At 48.3% G+C, this 19,041-nt stretch overlaps 1 protein-coding gene across 3 annotated transcripts in view; it reads left to right on the top strand.

Moving 5' to 3' along the window:
* Positions 1-263: 263 nt before the first annotated feature.
* The window catches only part of TSEN2 (tRNA splicing endonuclease subunit 2), a 33,049-nt gene continuing 14,271 nt past the window's right edge, over positions 264-19,041 (top strand). For all 3 annotated transcript variants that reach the window (XR_014326499.1, XR_014326500.1, XM_082847768.1), the window contains exons 1-5: positions 264-527; positions 2,237-2,318; positions 6,433-6,469; positions 13,201-13,726; positions 14,905-14,982. Coding sequence is in view for 1 of the 3 variants with exons in the window: in XM_082847768.1 (XP_082703894.1) it covers positions 339-527; positions 2,237-2,318; positions 6,433-6,469; positions 13,201-13,726; positions 14,905-14,982 (912 nt within the window). In the remaining 2 variants the exon portion in view is untranslated. The remainder of the gene's footprint in view (positions 528-2,236; positions 2,319-6,432; positions 6,470-13,200; positions 13,727-14,904; positions 14,983-19,041) is intronic.

Here is a 19,041-nt window from a genome sequence, read left to right as displayed (position 1 = left end):
AAATCCTCTTGTGCTCGCTGTCAGGAGACCTACACGTGGCACTGTGACCATGGACGTGTCACTAGGCCTCAGTCTCGTCAGCTGGAATGAGAAATGGTACCACGGCATTGTCGTGGGAAGTAATCGAGATGCCCTAGGTGGGTAGGCTTTGTGCTGCACAAACAAAATCTTCTCATTACTCCCTCTTTTTGTTCACTGCTTTGTAGATGTTTTTCCCACAGACCACAAGGTTTTCTGAGCCTGGGTATAAATGTACTCACGTGTTTGGTCGGTACAGTTACTGACTGACTTGTTTCTTTCTCCCTATTACAGTCTTTAAAGAACAGTTACCTTGGAAAATGGCAGAGGCAGTGTTCCGTCCCCCAAAGAGGAAAAGAAGAGTGTATGAGAGCTATGAGTCTCCACTGCCGATCCCTTTCGGTCAGGACTGTGGTCCTAAGAAGGACTTTAGAATATTCCAGGCCGAGATGATAAACAACAACGTGATTGTGAGGAACGCAGAAGATATGGAACAGCTGTATGGGAAGGTATGTGCGGGCAGCCTCAGCCCTGCTGCTTCCTAACAGCCCGGAGCCAGCCATTCTCTCCCCATCCACCCCCAGAAACAGACCATGAATGACCCATACGCTTTCCTTGCCGTTTAGTCCAATGTAGGAACAGAATCAGGTGCCCCAAAGCCGTAAGCCCAGAGGACAGCTCCCAGCCACAAACCCACATTTTGTCAGTGAAGCTGGGTCAGTGCATTGACCTTTCTTGTTTTTTGATTATAAAAGCAACACATGTTCATTGTTAAAAAAAAAAAAAATTCAAGCAAGTTACAGCAGTGTAATGGGTAAAAAGTAAAGCTTTCCCTCCTCTCGCTGCCACTCCATCCCCAGAGGTAACCGCAGGATGCAGATTGTTCTGGCGCGGGACAAACCAGATGGGGCTTCAGCAGGGCCTTTGCTCGCTCTCCTGGTTGAGGACCTCTTCTTACGTGAGGACGAGTTCCAGTTTTGGCTTTTTCCATCAGCCATAGGTTTGGGATGAGATTGGAAGCTTGCTTATTTTTTCCCCCATAGCCAATTCAACACTGGAGGCAATTTTTTTTTTTTTTTTTTTGTGGTACGCGGGCCTCTCACTGTTGTGGCCTCTCCCGTTGCGGAGCACAGGCTCTGGACGCACAGGCTCAGCGGCCATGGCTCACGGGCCCAGCCGCTCCGCGGCATGTGGGATCTTCCCGAACCGGGGCACGAACCCGTGTCCCCTGCATCGGCAGGCGGACTCTCAACCACTGCGCTACCAGGGAAGCCCCAATGCTGGAGGCATTTTTAAAGCAGCTTTATTGCGCTGTAATTTATAGCCATAAAATTCACCCATTGTAAGTGCCCGATGCAATGACTGTAATAAATTCATAGAGCTGTGCCCCCACCATGACAGTCCACTTGTAGAGCGTTCCCCGTGGCCCCAGAAGGCCCCCTGATGCTTGCTGCACTTAATCCCTGTCCCCACGCCCAGCCCAGGCACTGCTGATCCACTTCCTGTTTCTGTAATGTGCCTTCTCTAGACATTTTATATAAAATACATGTTGTAGTCACCGTCCCAAAGTGGGATACAGTGGGTGGCATTGACCCCAGTGAGACAGGGGTCTAGGCCAAGGGCAACCTCCTCCCCATTCACGATATGCAGCGTTAAGCGGAGGCTTTGTGAAGCGTCATACACATGATTTATTCTGATTGTCAATCTGGGCGGAGGGTATAGGGTGTTCATTTTATTATTCTTTCAGTTTTCTATGGGTTTAAATATTTTCTAATTTTAAGAAATGGGGGATGGGGGAATCAGTGTTTTTGGAGTCAGCAGGAGGGAGAAGAATAGTACTTCAGTTCTGCGAACAGGAGAATCCGAGAAGCTTTTTGTTCCTGGTGGACTTGGCTCCCGCTTTTAGGCCACTGTTCCTGATCCACGTGTGCAGAGGAGATCCTGCCTCTGCCTGCCCTTCACCTTCAGCTTACCAGACCTGGACTGAGACCACTGCTCACGAGACAAGCGAGGTGCCCTGGCAACTTCCCAGCTCCCTTCAAACGATCGGAGAGAGAAGACGCTAAGATGTTCACTAGTAATCATGAATTATCTATAATCAGAGGGAAGATGTCAAGCTGTGAAAAATGCAATGACTGTCTTGTTAACTCAAGTAGTTATTCTCCCTCAGCTAAAAAATTGATAACTAAACTTGAACTATTTTTTCTCTTCCCGGAAGGGTTATTTTGGAAAAGGTATCCTGTCCAGAAGCCGTCCAAACTTCACAATTTCAGATCCTAAGCTGGTTGCTAAATGGAAAGGTAAACTTGTGCAACATTCAGTTCTTTTGGCCAATTATCTTCTTCTTCATTTTTAGCTCTAACACCAGATTATACAGTAAAATTCTAGAGGAGAAGTAACATGCCATTGGCAGTTGTACTGGTAAAAATAGCAACTAGAATAATTCTAATCAAGGTGAAAGGGTTCTTATGATTGGTGAAAATGTGTTTCGTCTAATTTCTGGAATTATCAAAAGTGTTATTTAGGCTTTTCTGTTGTTAAGCATTGCTCAGCAGAGTCCTGTGTGTGTGGAAGGTACTAGTAATTAAGTGCCTCCTCACCTGTGTGCAAGGTGGGTTTCATATTTTATTTCTAGAATTGGAATTTACAACAATAACCATGACATCGATGTATTTGTGAAAACATACTAATGTATATGGTTCCCATCTGCTGTTCCTCTTTAATTTATAAAGCTTTCATCTGGGTGTATTTTTCTAAGGGAATCTCATGGTAATTGCATAACCAACACCAGCAGGTTAAAACAGAGTTAGAAAGGATTTTTAAAAACATTTTATTGCAAGACAAAATACAAATTAAAACTGCACTGAGATACCATTTCAGCAATCAGAGTGACAGAAATCAGAAAGTTTGACAATGTGCCCCATTGGTGAGCCCCTGAGAAGCACTCTCACGCGTTGCTGGTGGGCGTGCAGGTGGTATGGCCATTACGAAGGGGACTTGACTGTCTCGAAAAACCATATATGCATTTGCTCCCCCCCATCCTCCTCTCCCCCTAACCCCTGGTAACCTCAATATGCTTTCTGTGTCTTTGATTTTGCCCATTCTAAATATCTCATACAAGTGGAAACCTTTTGTGTCCTTCACCTAGGATAATTTTTTCAAGGTCTATCCATGCTGTCTATCCATATGTTTTCATTTCTCTTCTGTGTATACCTAGGAGTAGACTTGCTGGATCATATGATAATTCTATTTTAATTTTTTGAGGAACCACGAACTGTTTTCCGTAACACCTGCTTCATTTCACATTCCCACCAGCAATGCGTAAGGTTTTCCAATTTTTCCACATCCTCACCAACTTGTTCTTTTCTGTTTTTGTTTTTGATGATAGCCATTTTAATGAGTGTGTAATGGTAAAAGTTTTTCATTTTAATGAAGTCTAATTTATCGTTTTAATTTTTTTTTTCTTTTCATGTGCTTTTGGTGTCGTACTAGGGAACAATTACCGAATCCAAGCTTGTGTAGATTTTCCCTGTGTTTTCTTCTAAGAGGTTAATAGTTTCAGCTCTTAAGTTTAGGTCTTTGATCTATTTTGATTTAATTTTTCTATGATGTAAGGTATGGGTCCAGCTTCATTGTTTTGCCTGTGGATATCCAGTTGCCCAGTATATGCATTTACTTTTTGTTTTTTTGTTTTGTTTTTTGTTTTTTTGCGGTATGCGGGCCTCTCACTGTTGTGGCCCCTCCCGTTGCGGAGCACAGGCTCCGGACGCGCAGGCTCAGCGGCCATGGCTCACGGGCCCAGCCGCTCCGCGGCATGTGGGGTCTTCCCGGACCAGGGCATGAACCCGTGTCCCCTGCATCAGCAGGTGGACTCTAAACCACTGCACCACCAGGGAAGCCCCTATGCATTTACTTTTAACCCAGCAATTCCACTTCTGGGAATTTATCTTAAAGATACACTGGCAAAAAGATGAAAAGAAAGAGCCCAAGGCTATTCATTGCAACACTGTTTCTAATGTTAAAAGACTGGAAACAACCAAAATGTCCATGGAGGGTGGGGATCCCAGCTGAACGAACTATAGGACATTCATATAATGACATGCTGTGGAGCTGAGGTAGGAATGGGACATCACTGGGATATATTTCTAAGCAAAGAAAGCAAGGTAAAGGAAAGTATGCTATGGCTTATCTAGAGGGAGGGGAATATAAATATATTTTTGGAATGTAAGGAAGGATAAATCATAGTTTTTTTAATGCCTATGGGCGAGGGATGGAACAGGATGGAGAGAGAGGTGAGACTATAGGTTTGACCTTGGAACTTTGTAAATGTATTACATGACAACAAGGTGGTATAGCCACAGAGGAAGCTCTTTTGAGTGACTTTAAAACATGGTAATTTGACTGTTCAGTCCTAATGGGATAGACTTTGTATCTCCTGCCACAGTGATGTTTAACAGACCCACCCTTCAGTGCCTCTCAACAGCAACCAGATTGCTCATTTGAGTTGCCGGGTTTGCTGGGTGGGTCCACTGACCTTGGCTGGATGTGCTCATCCATCTGGTTAGTTAGGGATCCACTGGCTGCACTATTAGAAGTCCAGTGATGGATGTAGCTGGACTCACTGGTGTCTGCTTGTCTGTTGGATGGCAGTCAGCTGGTCTAGGATGGCCTCAAGTGGGATGAGGCGGGGAGGGTACCGGGTATGTCGTCCTCCACAGGGCAGCCCGGGCGTGTTCTCATGGTGATCGTGGATGTACCGAACCATTTAGAGATGAAGTGATATGAGGGATCTGTTTCAAAATAATCTGGGGGCCAGGGGAATGGGCAGAAGAACAGGTAGAGCACCACTGGCCATGAGTTAATTTCAAGCTGAGTGATGGGAACATGGGAATTCATTACACTGTTCTCTCTACTTTTGTATGTTTTCAATTTTTTCATAGAGTTTTTAAAAGGGAGAAAAAAAATAGAGCACGTAGCATAATGACCCTGCCTGTCCCCATCACCCAGCTTCAGCAGTTACTAATATTTGGCCCCCCAAAAATAGAAAGTCTTCAAATAGTGTAATGGTCTTAACAGTTGAGAATCTTTTCCTGATCTGTGTAGCAACTAAGTTTTAAGTAGGGTAGAAATTTGAAGGAAATGAATTTAGGCCAAGGAAAAAGAGATTAAGGTTGTGGGCTGCCCTCAGGAAGTAGATCTCAAATGTCCATTTCTACATTTTGGCTTCAACCTCATCTTCTACCCCCTCTCCACACACCGTCTTCTACTCGTTGGTACCACGCCACCTTGGGCTGCCGGCCGATGTGTGAAACTGCCATGCGTTTGCCATCCCCAGCCTTTGTGCATCGTGTCCTCTGCCTTTTTCCCCTGGTCCGCCTGGCGAACTCTTACTCATTCTTCAGAGCCCCACTCGATTACTCCTTCTCCTTTGTGTTTTTTTCCTAACCCTTCCAGGTAAAGTAAGCCAGTCCCTTTACAATATGTACTGTCCCTGCTCAAGAAGGGTTAGAATCAGCTTGGGTTAGAGTCAGTCATGTCTGGTCTGTCTCCCCAACTAGCGTGTGAGTATCTCAAGGAAAGGGGATTTGCTTTATTACTTCTGTATATCTCGTGCTTGGCACATGGAAGGCTGTCAGTAAAACTAGCTAAATTGTAGCTTGTTGTTAAATTACCAGAGGAGGGAGGTCTCCTTAGGTCAAATTACTCAGGAGATAGGAGTCTGTGAACTCACCTCCCTAGGATTCTAAAGCCGAACGTCATCAATTCCAGGCCTTTAGGGCACCAGAGAGGAAGCCGAGTATGGAAAAGGAAAGATGAGCTGTCCAAAGGCAGGGTGAGGGAGGACCAAGACAGAAACCCACTCCGTTAGTGACCTGGTCAACATTTTAAGTGGAAAGACTTTTCCAGCCAGATGCCCAGAGCTGGAACTAGAGCCTGGAACTCCCAAACCCACATCCAGAGCTAACACCGCCATGAGATCTACTCCAGCATCCCTTTCCTTAGGCGCATGTGAGCAGCTGTCACAGAAGGTGCTTGATGGAACACGGAGAACGGAGGTAAAGTGTGTAACTTTAGGGCTTCGGTACTCTCGCCTAGAAGTTGAGGGCCTGAGCATTCGGAGGTGGCAGAGTTTCCCCTTCCATGCTGCCGCTGCTTAGCTGGAGTGTTGAGAAGGATTCCGAGGCCACATCTGAGCCCAGCAAGGGCCCTGACGGGTCAGCAGCACCCGCCAGGGCGCGCGTGCAGGGAGTGATGGCGCATAAAGCATCTGTCTGGCTGCTTGGACAGGATTCATTCGACCTTCTAGATGTGAGATTTTGTGAATCTTGAAATTCTTTGTCGTTTCTGGGTTGTCAGTGTTTTCCCCCTTAAGGAAAAGTTGTCTAAACTAATAGTACTTCTTTGTTGTTGCAGATGTGAAGACAGACATGCCTGTAATCACGTCAAAAAAGTAAGTCTTGGTGGACTTTGACCTTGGGCGAAATTATGGTTTAAATCAAATCTGTTTTCAGGTAGCCTTCTCTGATGTGGTTGTGCACACCTCTTTTGTGTGTGTGTGGTAGTAGTAGTAGGTGTGTCCTTGAAAATTATGTCTGAATTTAATGTGGATCAAATCATATTTGAATTGTACTAAGTAAGTTTATTTTAAAAAGTAATCGTAAGCCAAAACCTTTGCCAGTTCAATTCCTTCCCAAATAGGAACACTAATCCTGTAACGTATATTGTCTGTAAGCACTAAGGTACTTAGGTTTGGAGCTGGCCTCCTGCGCTGTGTGGGCGTCAACAGCCCTGTCCTCTTTCATCGCTCCACGCTTGCGGCGTTAGAGAAAGCCGCTTTCCCAGAGGCTCTCACACAGACCACCCACACAGCCACGATCCTTCCTTCCTCTGGGCTTTTGTTTATGCTGTTCGCGTTTCCCAGAACACTTCTCCCTAACCTACCAGGCACGCGTGCTGCTGGCTATTCCTGCACGTCCAGCCTACGTGCCAGTTTCCTGGAGCGTCTCCGCGCCGCCCTTTCCTCCGCTGCCGCCGCACAATCTGCCTTGGCGCCTGTCTCTGTGCCGTACATCACACACTGGACTTACACTGTCAGTTGTCAGAGGGCGGGGACCATGCCCGGTTCCCCTCTGCAGCGCCACACCCAGCGCTCCCTTGGTAGGATTTTGTTGAGTAAATGTTCCTCATTCTAAACACTGGTCATCCCTGTGGGACAGCTCAAGTTGCAACTCTTCCATGAAGCCTTCTGAAACCGCTCAAGCCTATAGTGGTTCTTCATCTTGCTTCTGGCATGTACTGGCAGAGTCTGACAGCTCCTTTTCATGCTCTGAAACCCCACGGCCAGGGAGTGCCCAAGAGGCAATGGCACCTGGAAGATCTCAGGGGCTGCTCTGGCCATAGCCTCAGGCTGGGGGACGGCATAGGGCCTGAGAGGACCTGGCCGAGCCCCCGTTCCACTGGGGGCTGCAGTGTAGACAGGCTGCTGCAGCCAACACTAGGATGCAGAAGCAGCAGAAGCCCATCCCTCAGAACCGCATCCCGATCGGGCTGGCAGGACAGATGACACGGCAGCAAGCCTGTTTGAATATGTGAGGTTCTGGGGGGTGGGGGACTGCTGCCACCCCCCCATCTGAAGGTTAACCCTCAGTATGCTCTGTAGAATGTGCAACATTCCAGGAATTCTATTGAGCCTTGCGTCAGTTTCCTAGGGCTGCTGTAACAAAGTACCACAGACTTGGTGATTTGTTGTTTTTTTTTTGTTTTTTTTTTTGGCTGCGTCAGGTCTTAGTTGCAGGCAGGATCTTTGGTTGCAGTGCGTGGGCTTCTCTCTAGTTGTGGCACGTGGGCTCCAGAGCGCGTGGGCTCTGTAGTTGCGGCACTGGCTCAGTAGTTGCAGCGTGCAGTCTCAGTTGCCCCACAGTACGTGGGATCTTAGTTCCCTGACCAGGGATCGAGCAGGCATCCCCTGCATTGCCAGATGGATTCTTAACCACTGGACCGCTAGGGAAGTCCCAAACTTGGCAATTTAAGAGAACAGAAATTTATTCTCATGGTCTGGAGGCCAGAGGTCCCAAATCAAGGTGTCAGCGGGGCTGTGCTCCCTCAAGAGGCTCTAGGGGAGGGTCCTTCCTGCCTCGTCTTAGCCTCTCGTGGTGGCCAGCAGTCCTTGGCCCTCCTTGGCTTGTAGACACATCACTCCAGTCTTTTCCTCCATCGTCGCATGGTGGTCCGCCTTGTGTGTCTCTGTGTCTGTGTCCAAATTTCCCTTTTTTTGTAAGGACACCAGTTAGTTTGCCCTCATCTTAACTTCATTACATCTGAGAAGACCTGTTTCCAGATAAGGTCCCATTTGCAGGTGCCAAGAGGTAGGACTTCAGCACATCTGACAGTTCTGTCAGGAAAGTATGCCCTCCCCAGCAGCTCCCCCCCATCAATACTTGCTTCATCATCAGTTCATAAAACTTGCAGTCACAATCTAAATTTTGTTAAATATTAGAAAAATGGGCTCTTTTTCATACCTTGAGGTTAATTTTCCAACTTAAGTACTTGTTATAATTGTTTATTTCCTCAGAACTTTGGATCCCTCTTTCCAGTGGATTCACTCTAATTGGCCTTTTTCCAACAGTAGTCGTCCTTGGGTGATGAGAACCTTCCGTGTGATCTTTTCTGGACGTGAGCATCCAGACCCTCAGGTGATGCACCTGCGGGCTGAAGATTGCAGGGTTCTGTCCTGGAAGGACCAGCCCTGAGGATGGTACTGGCCCCCTCCTGACCTGTGGTCCTCTCTCCAGCCAGCACTTACTGCAGGTGCCCACGTGTAGGGCACTGGGTAGGTGCTGGACATACAAGAGGAGGAAAGGTCTCTGTCCTCTTCTCGGGGGTTTAGAGTCCAGTGGGAGGGGAAGAGGAGTAGACAAATGAGCTCTTCTGTGACGCATATTATGATGAGGTATCGCCATCAGCAGCCGCGTTGTCATAGCCAGTCGTTACTGATTCTCCACCAGTGCCGTTACTGGTCCACATGTTTTACCCGTATCCTCTCAGCTCGTCTTCTGGAGAAACCTTTGAGGTAGGTGTAGTTGTTTCCATTACGTGCATAGGGAGCCTACAGAGAGCTGCCCAAGGGTTCGTGAGTTCGAACCAGAAAGCACAACTCCGGAGCCTGGGCGGTAATCGCATAGTTGTATATGCCGGCATATCTGGGGTGTATTCCATGTAATAGGCACTGTGTTCATAACAGCTTTGTGGATTAGCTTTTCATGTCCTCACGTCACCCCTAGGTGGTCAGTTCTGTAATCATCTGTCTTGGACAGCGGAGGAAAGAGCACCGGAGGAGGTTAATTAACTTGCTCAAGGTCAGTACCTGGACCTAAGCAGCCTTCCTCAAAACCGTTTTGCCATGAACTTCCAGGAATAATTAGGCCTCAGTCAGTAAGAGGTGAAGAAGGATGTTCACTGCAAATGGAAGAGGTGTGCTTGAGGGCAGAGGCACCTGAGAAGCTGAGCCGTATTCACACCGCCCCGCTCGGTGCTCTTGGGGCCCCAGCACGGCTCTGCACCACCAGGCGCTTCGCTGCTTCTCGTCGCACCTGCCACCTCCTCCCGCTCTCCCCTCATGTTTTCCAGTTTTTACTTTTTACTCTTCTCTTCCTGCTGCTTCTCCAGCAGTGTTCAGGGTTAATCACAGCAGGACTTTCTAAGGCATTGCCAGCCAATGAGAGGACACCTTCTGCTCTGTGCCCCATTGCCGTGTGTCGATCACAGGCTGAGTCAGAGGCTTTCTTCCACAGGCTTTAGCAGCCGCTGTTGCATTCAGCTTCCATAAACAAACATCTGAGGTCATCAGAGGCAGGAAAGCGGTGTGATCCCGGCATTTGGCAGAAGAGCAGAAGGTGTCAGGTGCTGAGTGGCTCAGCTCAGAGTCACAGAAGAGCCAGCTCCGGAACCCAGATCTGGTACAGTGCTCGACCCGCACGGCTGGCCCTGCTCCCAGAGAGCGATTCATTAAGGTGTACGTTTCCATCCATTAAAATGTCATTTGTATTTTTAAATGTAATAAGTATTGAGTCGAAATGATTTTATTTTTCAAGTCTCCCCGAAAAATCCCACAGTCATAAAGTAACAAATATTTATTGAACACTTACTATGTGCTGAGCACTTCACATGTCTCATCTCCTTTCATCCTTGCACCGCCCCCTGAGGCAGGTCCAGTTATCCCCGAGCTTTGGATGGGAGGGCACGTAGCTGGTACGAGAACCTCATGCTCACGGTGAGGACTTGAGCTCACATCTGCCTTGACCACTCTGGTGCTGAGAAGCTGAGCAGGGACCTGTGTGCCTGTGCACTCTCTCTCTCTCTCAGTTCCACATCTCCTGCTCAAAGTGGGAGCTGTTGAACCTTTAATGCTGTGGTTCTTTCACATATTTTAAATCAGGGAATTTGATGAAAGTTGTGGATCCCTTCCCTAGGAAAATACACATGACACGAAAATTTGTGTTCAGACACAGGAGATTCGTAGACCCGTGAAGGCTTCAGCCAATGTTACAGGTGACATGAAGAGCATATATCTTTTTAGATCCCTCGTATGAAAGTCCTTCTAACTGCACATGAGAGAGGCTGTACCTTTCATGCAGGAGAGGAGACACCCTGCTGCTCTCTGGGCAGCTACATTTTATGCTGATTAGAAAAAGGAGCACATAACGTGATCCTTATGAGGTAATGGTACTATTATTTCCATGTTGGGGTGGGGAAACGGGCACAGAGCAGTTAATTCATTGGCTTTGTCACCCAGTTACGAGGGATAGCGTAAGGGCTGAACACAAAACGTGCAGGACCAGAGTCCACGTGTGTAATCGCTGCACCGTCCTGCCTTGTAGGTGTAGAGCAGCCTTGCCAGGTCTTAATCTTTATCTAAGATACAGTCCCCAGTGTATAGGGCTGCATGCTTATCCCCCCCTCCCCCCCACCCTGTGTAGGATAAGCAGGGCGTGGACAGCTTGAAGATTGTTCTGATGAATCAGGGTTAATCAGCCACAGGTCTCTTTTTTAAAAACAGCAGAATGGGACTTCCCTGGTGGCACAGCGGTTAAGAATCCGCCTGCCAAGGCAGGGGACACGGGTTCAAGCCCTGGTCTGGGAAGATCCCGCATGCCGCAGAGCAACTAAGCCCATGCGCCACAACTACTGAGCCTGTACTCTGTAGCCCACGAGCTACAACTACTGAAGCCCGTGTGCCACATCTACTGAAGCCCACGCCCCTAGAGCCCGTGCTTGGCAACGAGAGGCCACCACAATGAGAAGCCCATGCACTACAATGAAGATCTTTGCAGAGCGACTAAGCCCATGCGCCACAACTACTGAGCCTGTACTCTGTAGCCCACGAGCTACAACTACTGAAGCCCGTGTGCCACATCTACTGAAGCCCACGCCCCTAGAGCCCGTGCTTGGCAACGAGAGGCCACCACAATGAGAAGCCCATGCACTACAATGAAGAGCAGCCCCCGCTCACTGCAACTAGAGAAAGTCCGCGTGCAGCAACGAAGATCCAATGTAGCCAAAAATAAATAAAATAAATAAATTTATTTAAAAAAAACAGAAGCCAGCTTCCTTGCTTCACTGTGTGTAATTATCAGTTTATAGACTATGACGTATCCCATCATCCGTACACAGGCAGGATACTCAAGGTAGAGAGAAAAGTGACATCTCTTCCCACAGCCACGTGTCGTCTTCGATGCTTTGCAGACTGATTGCTGTAGGTGGAGGCGAAAAGTGCTTGAGTTTTGCAATGTCTTTTGCCTCTGCGGATCAGATTCCACACACATGTGGCATCTTATGTCACATGACGCAGCCCAGCAGCCTTGTCAGGTGTTGATGCTGCTTCAGTAGGCAGAATCCTTTTGTCTTGCCTGTAACTTGGGAAGTGTTCAGGGCTTGCCTTCGAGTTTCAGAAACTAAGCATGTATTTTCTCATTAAAATATACTTTGAAAATTATGGAAAAAAGGGCCATTTTTTATTAAGATGCTTGGGTGTATGTAACTGTAATCATTTCTTTCCATACACGGTGGAGACATTAGTAAGTACTGTACTGTGAAAAATGTTTCTTAAAATTCTCATTTTGCTTTCCAATACTAAACAAAGACTTTTTGCTATGACTGAGATACATATCTGAAAACATGATAACCAAAACTGAAAATAATGCAAAACAAACCCTGACAAAGGATGGCCATTTTCTCTTTAAATTTACCTAAATCATTTGGTCCACCAGTTTTAAATTACATAAATTTTCATACTTTGTTAAACTGGGGTCATTTTTTTTCAAATTAAGCAAATTAGATGAAGCTGTGTAATAAAAACAAAAGTAATAGGGCTTCCCTGGTGGCGCAGTGGTTAAGAATCCACCTGCCGGGCTTCCCTGGTGGCGCAGTGGTTGAGAATCTGCCTGGTAGTGCAGGGGACACGGGTTCAAGCCCTGGTCTGGGAGGATCTCACATGCAGCAGAGCAACTAGGCCCGTGAGCCACAACTACTGAGCCTGCATGTCGAGCCTGTGCTCCGCAACAAGAGAGGCCGCGATAGTGAGAGGCCCGTGCACTGCGATGAAGAGTGGACCCCGCTTGCCACAAGTAGAGAAAGCCCTGGCACAGAAACAAAGACTCAACACAGCAAAAATAAATAAGTTAAAAAAAAAAAAAATCCACCTGCCAATGCAGGGGACACGGGTTCAATCCCTGATCCAGGAAGATCCCACATGCCACAGAACAACTAAGCCCGTGCGCCACAACTACTAAGCCTGCACACGTAGAGCCCGCGAGCCACAACTACTGAGCCTGCACGCCTAGAGCCTGTGCTCCGCAGCAAGAGAAACCACCGCAATGAGAAGCCTGCGCACCACAATGAACAGTAGCCCCCTCTCGCCACAACTAGAGAAAGCCCGCATGCGGCAACAAAGACCCAACACAGCCAAAGATAAATAAAATAAAAAATTTCTTTTAAAAAGTAGTAGATAATTATTGCAGAGCAGTTAGAAAATGCAAAAAAGTATAAAGAAAACAACCTACAGCCCATCGTTGAGAAGAACTATAGACATTTTGGCATACTGCCTTCCCATCTTTTTCACACATTCTGCTGTCTTTTAAATATTGAAATTTAAGTGTTGTTACTAACAGAATTTCTACTTTGCAGGTATCAGCGTAGCGTGGAATGGGCCACAAACCTCATGCGAAGACAAGGCCAGGATGAGAGCACAGTGCGTAGACTCCTTGAGGATTACACAAAGCCCCTTCAGCATCTTTGTCTGCAAAGGAATGAAGAGGTCCAGTTGTGCAATGAGCTGAACTCTGAAATGGTTTCCAAAACGGAAGGCACAGCAGATAGAGAGAAACTTTCTGCCATGAATGGGGTTGCAGGAAAGTCACACGATCTGGAGGATCCCAGCAAGCGATCAGACTGCCTGCAGGAGGACTCCAGGCCTGACCCGATACCTACCCACGGCTCGGGTGAACATGTGGCGGAGGTCACTGCTCCTCTGCCCCATGTGCACTGGGGCGAACAGGATGTTCTCCTCCCGCCCTCTGGTGCTCAGCCTGGGGACAGCAGCCAACGAGCGGGTCTGGTCCCGGCCAGAGAGAGAGGGCCTGAGCATCACTGCGTGCTGGTGGAGGAAGTCGTGTGTGACGTGAGTGAGAGGGAAGACGCCTCAGGTGGGAACGTAAGTAGAAGGAGAGAGATCACCTCCTCCAGAGCCATCTGTGTCTGACCCAGAGGAAATGCTGGCCAACAGGGACGTCCCTTACTCGGAACTGGTAGCAGGCCCGTGTTCAGCACCCGGGACGTGTGAGAGCTGGTGCAGGACACACACTGCAGACCCTCCAAGGGCACCAGCCAGCCCTGGGTCCCAGCCCTGAGGGCTCAGTAGTCGTGAGGGCTGTTTCAACTGAAACTTCAAAGTCTGTGAATAGCTTAACTTTAAAAAATATATGAATATATATATATAATATTTAAATAACATATATCTGTAATACATAACCTATAAAGTAAAGCAGGTCCAGTAACATTCTCTCCCTTGCCAGGGAGAAGAAGAAATGCAACGGTAGTTACGCAGTCTTGAGTGTAGCGGTGGGCAGGGGCTCAGTTGGGGAGGGCGGCCCTCACAGGAGGAGGCTGGGGCACAGAACTAGATCCATTTCATTCAGGGACCTACAAGATAGTTGCCCCAGCAACATCTGTAGCAGCTAAAAGTGAGAAACAGTCTAATAGTTAAATAGCATGAGAAACACCCGTTTGAAGAAATATCTCGCCTTTAGAGTGGAGTTTATGAAGTCTCATTAAGAACGTGGCATATGCTTGGGAGGTGCAGTTGGGTGAAAAAAAGCAACACATAAAACTGACCAACAAAATGATCACAACTGCAGGAAAAGTTCATGGGCGATAAAAGAAAGGAACAAATGAGACAAATGTTAATGTCAAAATGTTAATACAGTTGACCCTTGAACAACATGGGTTTGAATGTGGGTCCCCTTATGAAAGGATTTTTTTCCGTAGTAAATACCGTACTGCTGCACGACCTGCGGTTGGTTGAATCTGCAGATAGGAAAGAACGCAGACGTGGAGGGCCAGGGCCGGCTGTGAGTTGCACGCAGACCTTCGACTGCCCGGAGTCAGCACCTCAGCCCCCTTGTTGTTCAAGGGTCAGCTGTAGTAGAAAAGCGAAAACTTATTTTTCTACATAAATAATAAATTAATAAATAAATTATTTTTTAACCGGATTAATCCAACAAATGTGGATCGGGGAAATTTAGAAGAAAACGTTTGTTTTAAAATGCACGCTCCTCCAGGTAACATGTAGTGCTTCCATTTGTTCTGTATATATTTTATTTTTCTCTTCAGATGTCGCCCAAAAAGAGACTGGTATGCAGAAGAAATCCATTTAGGATCTTTGAGTACTTGCAGCTCAGCCTGGAAGAGGTATGTTCCCAGCATGTCGTCTTCTCAGCTGTCGGTCTCTGGGCCCGGGCAATGCCACGTAGATGAGTCCACCTCACAATGCAGTTCCGCGTGCAGTCCAGTACTGAGGTCGCCGCAGGCAGAGTCCACATGCAGTGAAATGCCTGCATTTCACTCCTCGGCCTTCATTTCATCGATTCTAAGATGTCCATTTAGGGCGGGCCTGCCCCGTATCATCCCACAGAGGTTTCAAGGGGGTTGTCTGAGCACTTCTTTTCACATCAAGGTTTCAGATTGTCCAGATATTGTGTTACTAACTTTTAGCAGCTTCTAAAAAACATACGGGTTTATTGAGAAACAGAGCACATACCGTACCATTCATTCATTTAAAGTGTGTAGTGGGTTTTAGCATATTCATGGAGTTTCACCAGCTTTTCACAGGCTTCGATGCATGCCCCGAGTCATGTAGCGACTGCTAATTACGTAAATGGATTCTAGGTATTTCCTTCTGCAGAATTACTAACACGTGTTCCCTTTACTGCGTTCTCAAAAGTTGCTGCAAGTGGCTTTCTGAACCTGCCTTATATTTTCCGTCTGATTTGGGGTTCCTCTGTCCTGTGTTCACGCGGCCATCAGTCCCCCCTTTTTTGCTTATGTCTGTACTGTACCCGATTTTGACGACAGCGCCCCTTGCTCTGTCTCCTGTCCTTGGCCGTGCCCTTCTGCAGGGGTGCTCCTGCCTGTCCGGAGGCTCCTGCAGCATCTAGCTCAGTGCTTGGCGTATCTGTTGGTCTCAGACAGTGCTTGTTGAAAGCGTCCACGCTGGTCATTTCATAGATGTGTTCACAGAGAAGTGACTGTGTCTCCGTATTCTCTTCACCTGCTAGGCTATGCTGCCTTCCTTGCAGTGAGGCCAGCGGTACAAAGAACGGGCTCTCAGAGCAGGAAAGGATGTTGGGATTTATTTACTTCATCTCCTCAGTTTACAAATGAGACAGCTTAGTCTGCTGTGGAACACAGTAGCCACTAGCCGCATGTGACTGTTGAAACTAATTAAAATTGTGCAAAATTAAAAATCCTTTTCTCGGTTGTGCCAGCCACGTTTCAGACGCTCAGCAGGCCCCCGTGGCTACTCTGTTGGACGGCGCTGGGGACACCATCCTCTAGGTCCTTGACTTCTCTGAGCCTCAGATTTCTGCTCTGTGAGCTGAGGGTGATGTAACACCTTGTTCATAATATGTTCTGGAATTAAGTAGTGCTCGTGGCGGCTTCAGCACCGTGCCTGGTGTATCGTAGATGCTCAGTAAGCATTGTGCCTGCTGTTTCTGTCATTACCATCGTTATTAAGTCACTTGTAAAAGCTATTTAGTGGCTGCTTGGAACTCTTCCTTTTGCAATCAGTGTTTAGCAAAAAGATTACCAGGGACTTGCTATGTGCCGGGCACTGGGCTGAGTACTAACGGTACAGAGAGAAGCAGAATGTGGCTCTGGTCCTTGGAGAGCCACAAATTGCAGTTCAGTGTGACGGGCACCGTGTGGTGTGTGGGCTGTGACTGCTCCTCTTGTACTCCACGTCTGACATCTGTGAGGCGCTTGATAATTATTTGTTAAGTGGATGTGTACAAGGTGGGATGGGCACAGAAACTGGTGGGCTCCAAAGGGATGCGAACCACCTGGAAAGACTTTACAGGGTTGGTGGTACCTGCAAGTGTTACAGGGTAAATAGGGGATTGCTACGTGGACACGGGACGGCAGGCCCTTGCATGCAGCATGGTCCCAGAAGCGGCCGCCCAGGAGGGGAGATCACGGAGGGCGCGTCTATGAGTAGGGGTCTGACCTGGTCCTGGTGGCACCGGGGCACTGCAGGCGGCTGTGCAGGGGAGTGGCAGGGACCGGAGCTGGCATCCGGGTGAGGGCAGGCTGGAGGGCTGAGCCGTCAGGAGGCAGCCAGCCTCTCAGCTGTAGGGGCAGCAGCAGCGGGCGGAGGGAGAGGATTCGGTGTCAGAAGCTGGGGGCCGAGCCTCACTGCTCCAGGCGGGGACCAGCTGATGCTTTTCACTGAGTGTGTTGCTCCCTCCTCCCACACACCCGCTGAAGAAATGCCACAGTAATGGAAGGCAGGAGGCGAGGTGGTGCTTGTTCTTGGAGGCCGCTCGGTTCCTGAGAACATTCCAGAGACGTGTTGCAGAAGTTTCCAGGGAGCGTGCAGTTAGGCCTGGCTCCGCTTCCCAGCTCTGTTTTGGCAGGTTTCCTTGGATGAATCACCCGTGTTTGGTGGTACCACCCGTACAGTGTAACATGTTTCCATAAATGGCCCTCAGGAACACGGGCAGCCCTGCTGTGGTGATTCAAAGCGGTTCTTAGGTTTTGAGAATGGTAACACCGAGCTGACTGAGGGATCTGTCTCTGAGAGCTGTTTTTCATTTTAACGCTTCAGGCCCTGACCGGATTTAGTGACAAGACATTAAACCATCATTAAGCTCATCCGTCCGTCTTATTAGTACTATCACAGTAAAAACTTACTCATGAGATTTCGAGGGTCTAGTCTCCAGCCTCCACAGACCTCCCCAGTCTGCTGATGACTTAATTCTAAATAAAGCCAACTCCGTTGGATTAAGATTCTCCCTATGTATAATAAGTGCCTAAGAGCAGCTTGCAGAGGTTCATAAAAGCTATTTTAGGCCAATTATAAACGAGGCTTTGGTTTCATCAGTTCTTAGGGAAATGTGTGTTTGCGAATAATGGAAAGTTTCTGAAGAACTTAGATTCTTATGGATACCAGGAGGTCATCTCTTCCTAGGCAAGGACTGGATTGAACCTTTCCCAGCTACAGTGTCTTCTTAGAAAGGCAGGGAAACGAAATGAATTGAGCAGTTAGGTGCTTTGCATGCTTTTGGGGTGGGGGGAGCAGGGGGTGCTGTGCTTTGCGGTCTGTGAGATCTTAGTTCCCCGACCAGGGATTGAACCTGGGCCACAGCAGTGAAAGCAACTCCTAACCACTGGACCACCAGGGAACTCCCAGCATGGTCTTTGTAAGTCTTCAGGAAATCTAACCTCATTAAATCTTTAAGAAGGCTTGATCATCCCCATTTTCTAGATGAGGTGGGAGGGTTTAAGTGATACTTCCAAGCTAATGAGATTTCAGCCCAGGTCTGCTTATCTCAGAGTATCTTCCTGTTCTGCCACTGTGAACCCAGCAGGGAAAGTTGAGGGAAAACGAAAGGAAAAGAAGGGCTTGGCTTTTTGAGGAACCACCTTTTCTTTTCTGTTGCACCTTTCGGCCACCATCTGTGTCCACTGAAAAAGCAGTGTGTTGCGTTAATAAGTAGTGGGCCACAGGAGAGCAAGCAGCAGGCTGCCACCAGCAGCTAAAGGAGAAGCAGGACAGTGTCCACCCTGAGGGAACGGAGCTGGGAGACCTGCCCTGGGTAGCCTGGCCACGTGCTCCAGACCGTGGGCGGGATCCACACCTGCTTCTTTATTCCTTCAGCACAAGCATTGAGCCCCTTCTAGGTCAAGGGCACGGCAGGCAGAGTTTCTGTCTCACAGAGTTTACATTCTAGCTGGAGAGACACACGTAAGAAAGATAGTTTCAGGCGAACGTAAATGCTCTGAGGAAGTCGATGGGAACGGGGTCACACAAACTGGGTGGTTGGGAGGAGCTCTCTGAGGAGTGACCTTTGACTCCGGTGTGGGAGCAGCAGTTACAAAGGCGAAGGCAGGAGTGAGCTCAGCGTGTCCGGGGACGGAAGTGAAACGACCATCTAGGGAGCGCTGGGCAAGCGCCACGAGACGCCTGGGAGCCAGGGGCCTTCACGTGCTGAGAAGGTAGCTCGGGCTGCCCTAGGGGCTGGGCTGCGGGGCCGGAGCACAGAGGCCTTCGCAGAAGTCCAGGCGGGAGGTGGCGGTGCCCAGGATCAGGGCGCTGGACCCAGAGAAGTGGGCCTGGCAGGTAACCACCTGCATCTTCAGAGAAGCTCTCGATTTGGATCTGGGTAGAACTAAAGTAGTTCTCAGGGCTTCCCTGGTGGCGCAGTGGCTAAGAATCCACCTGCCAATGCAGGGGACACGGGTTCGAGC

The sequence above is a fragment of the Leucopleurus acutus genome (genome assembly GCF_964270905.1).
Source record: "Leucopleurus acutus genome assembly, chromosome: 10".
Taxonomy (NCBI): Eukaryota; Metazoa; Chordata; class Mammalia; order Artiodactyla; family Delphinidae; genus Leucopleurus; species Leucopleurus acutus.
The sequence above is the reverse complement of the archived record's forward strand: the minus strand, read 5'-3'. Positions and strand labels throughout refer to the sequence as shown.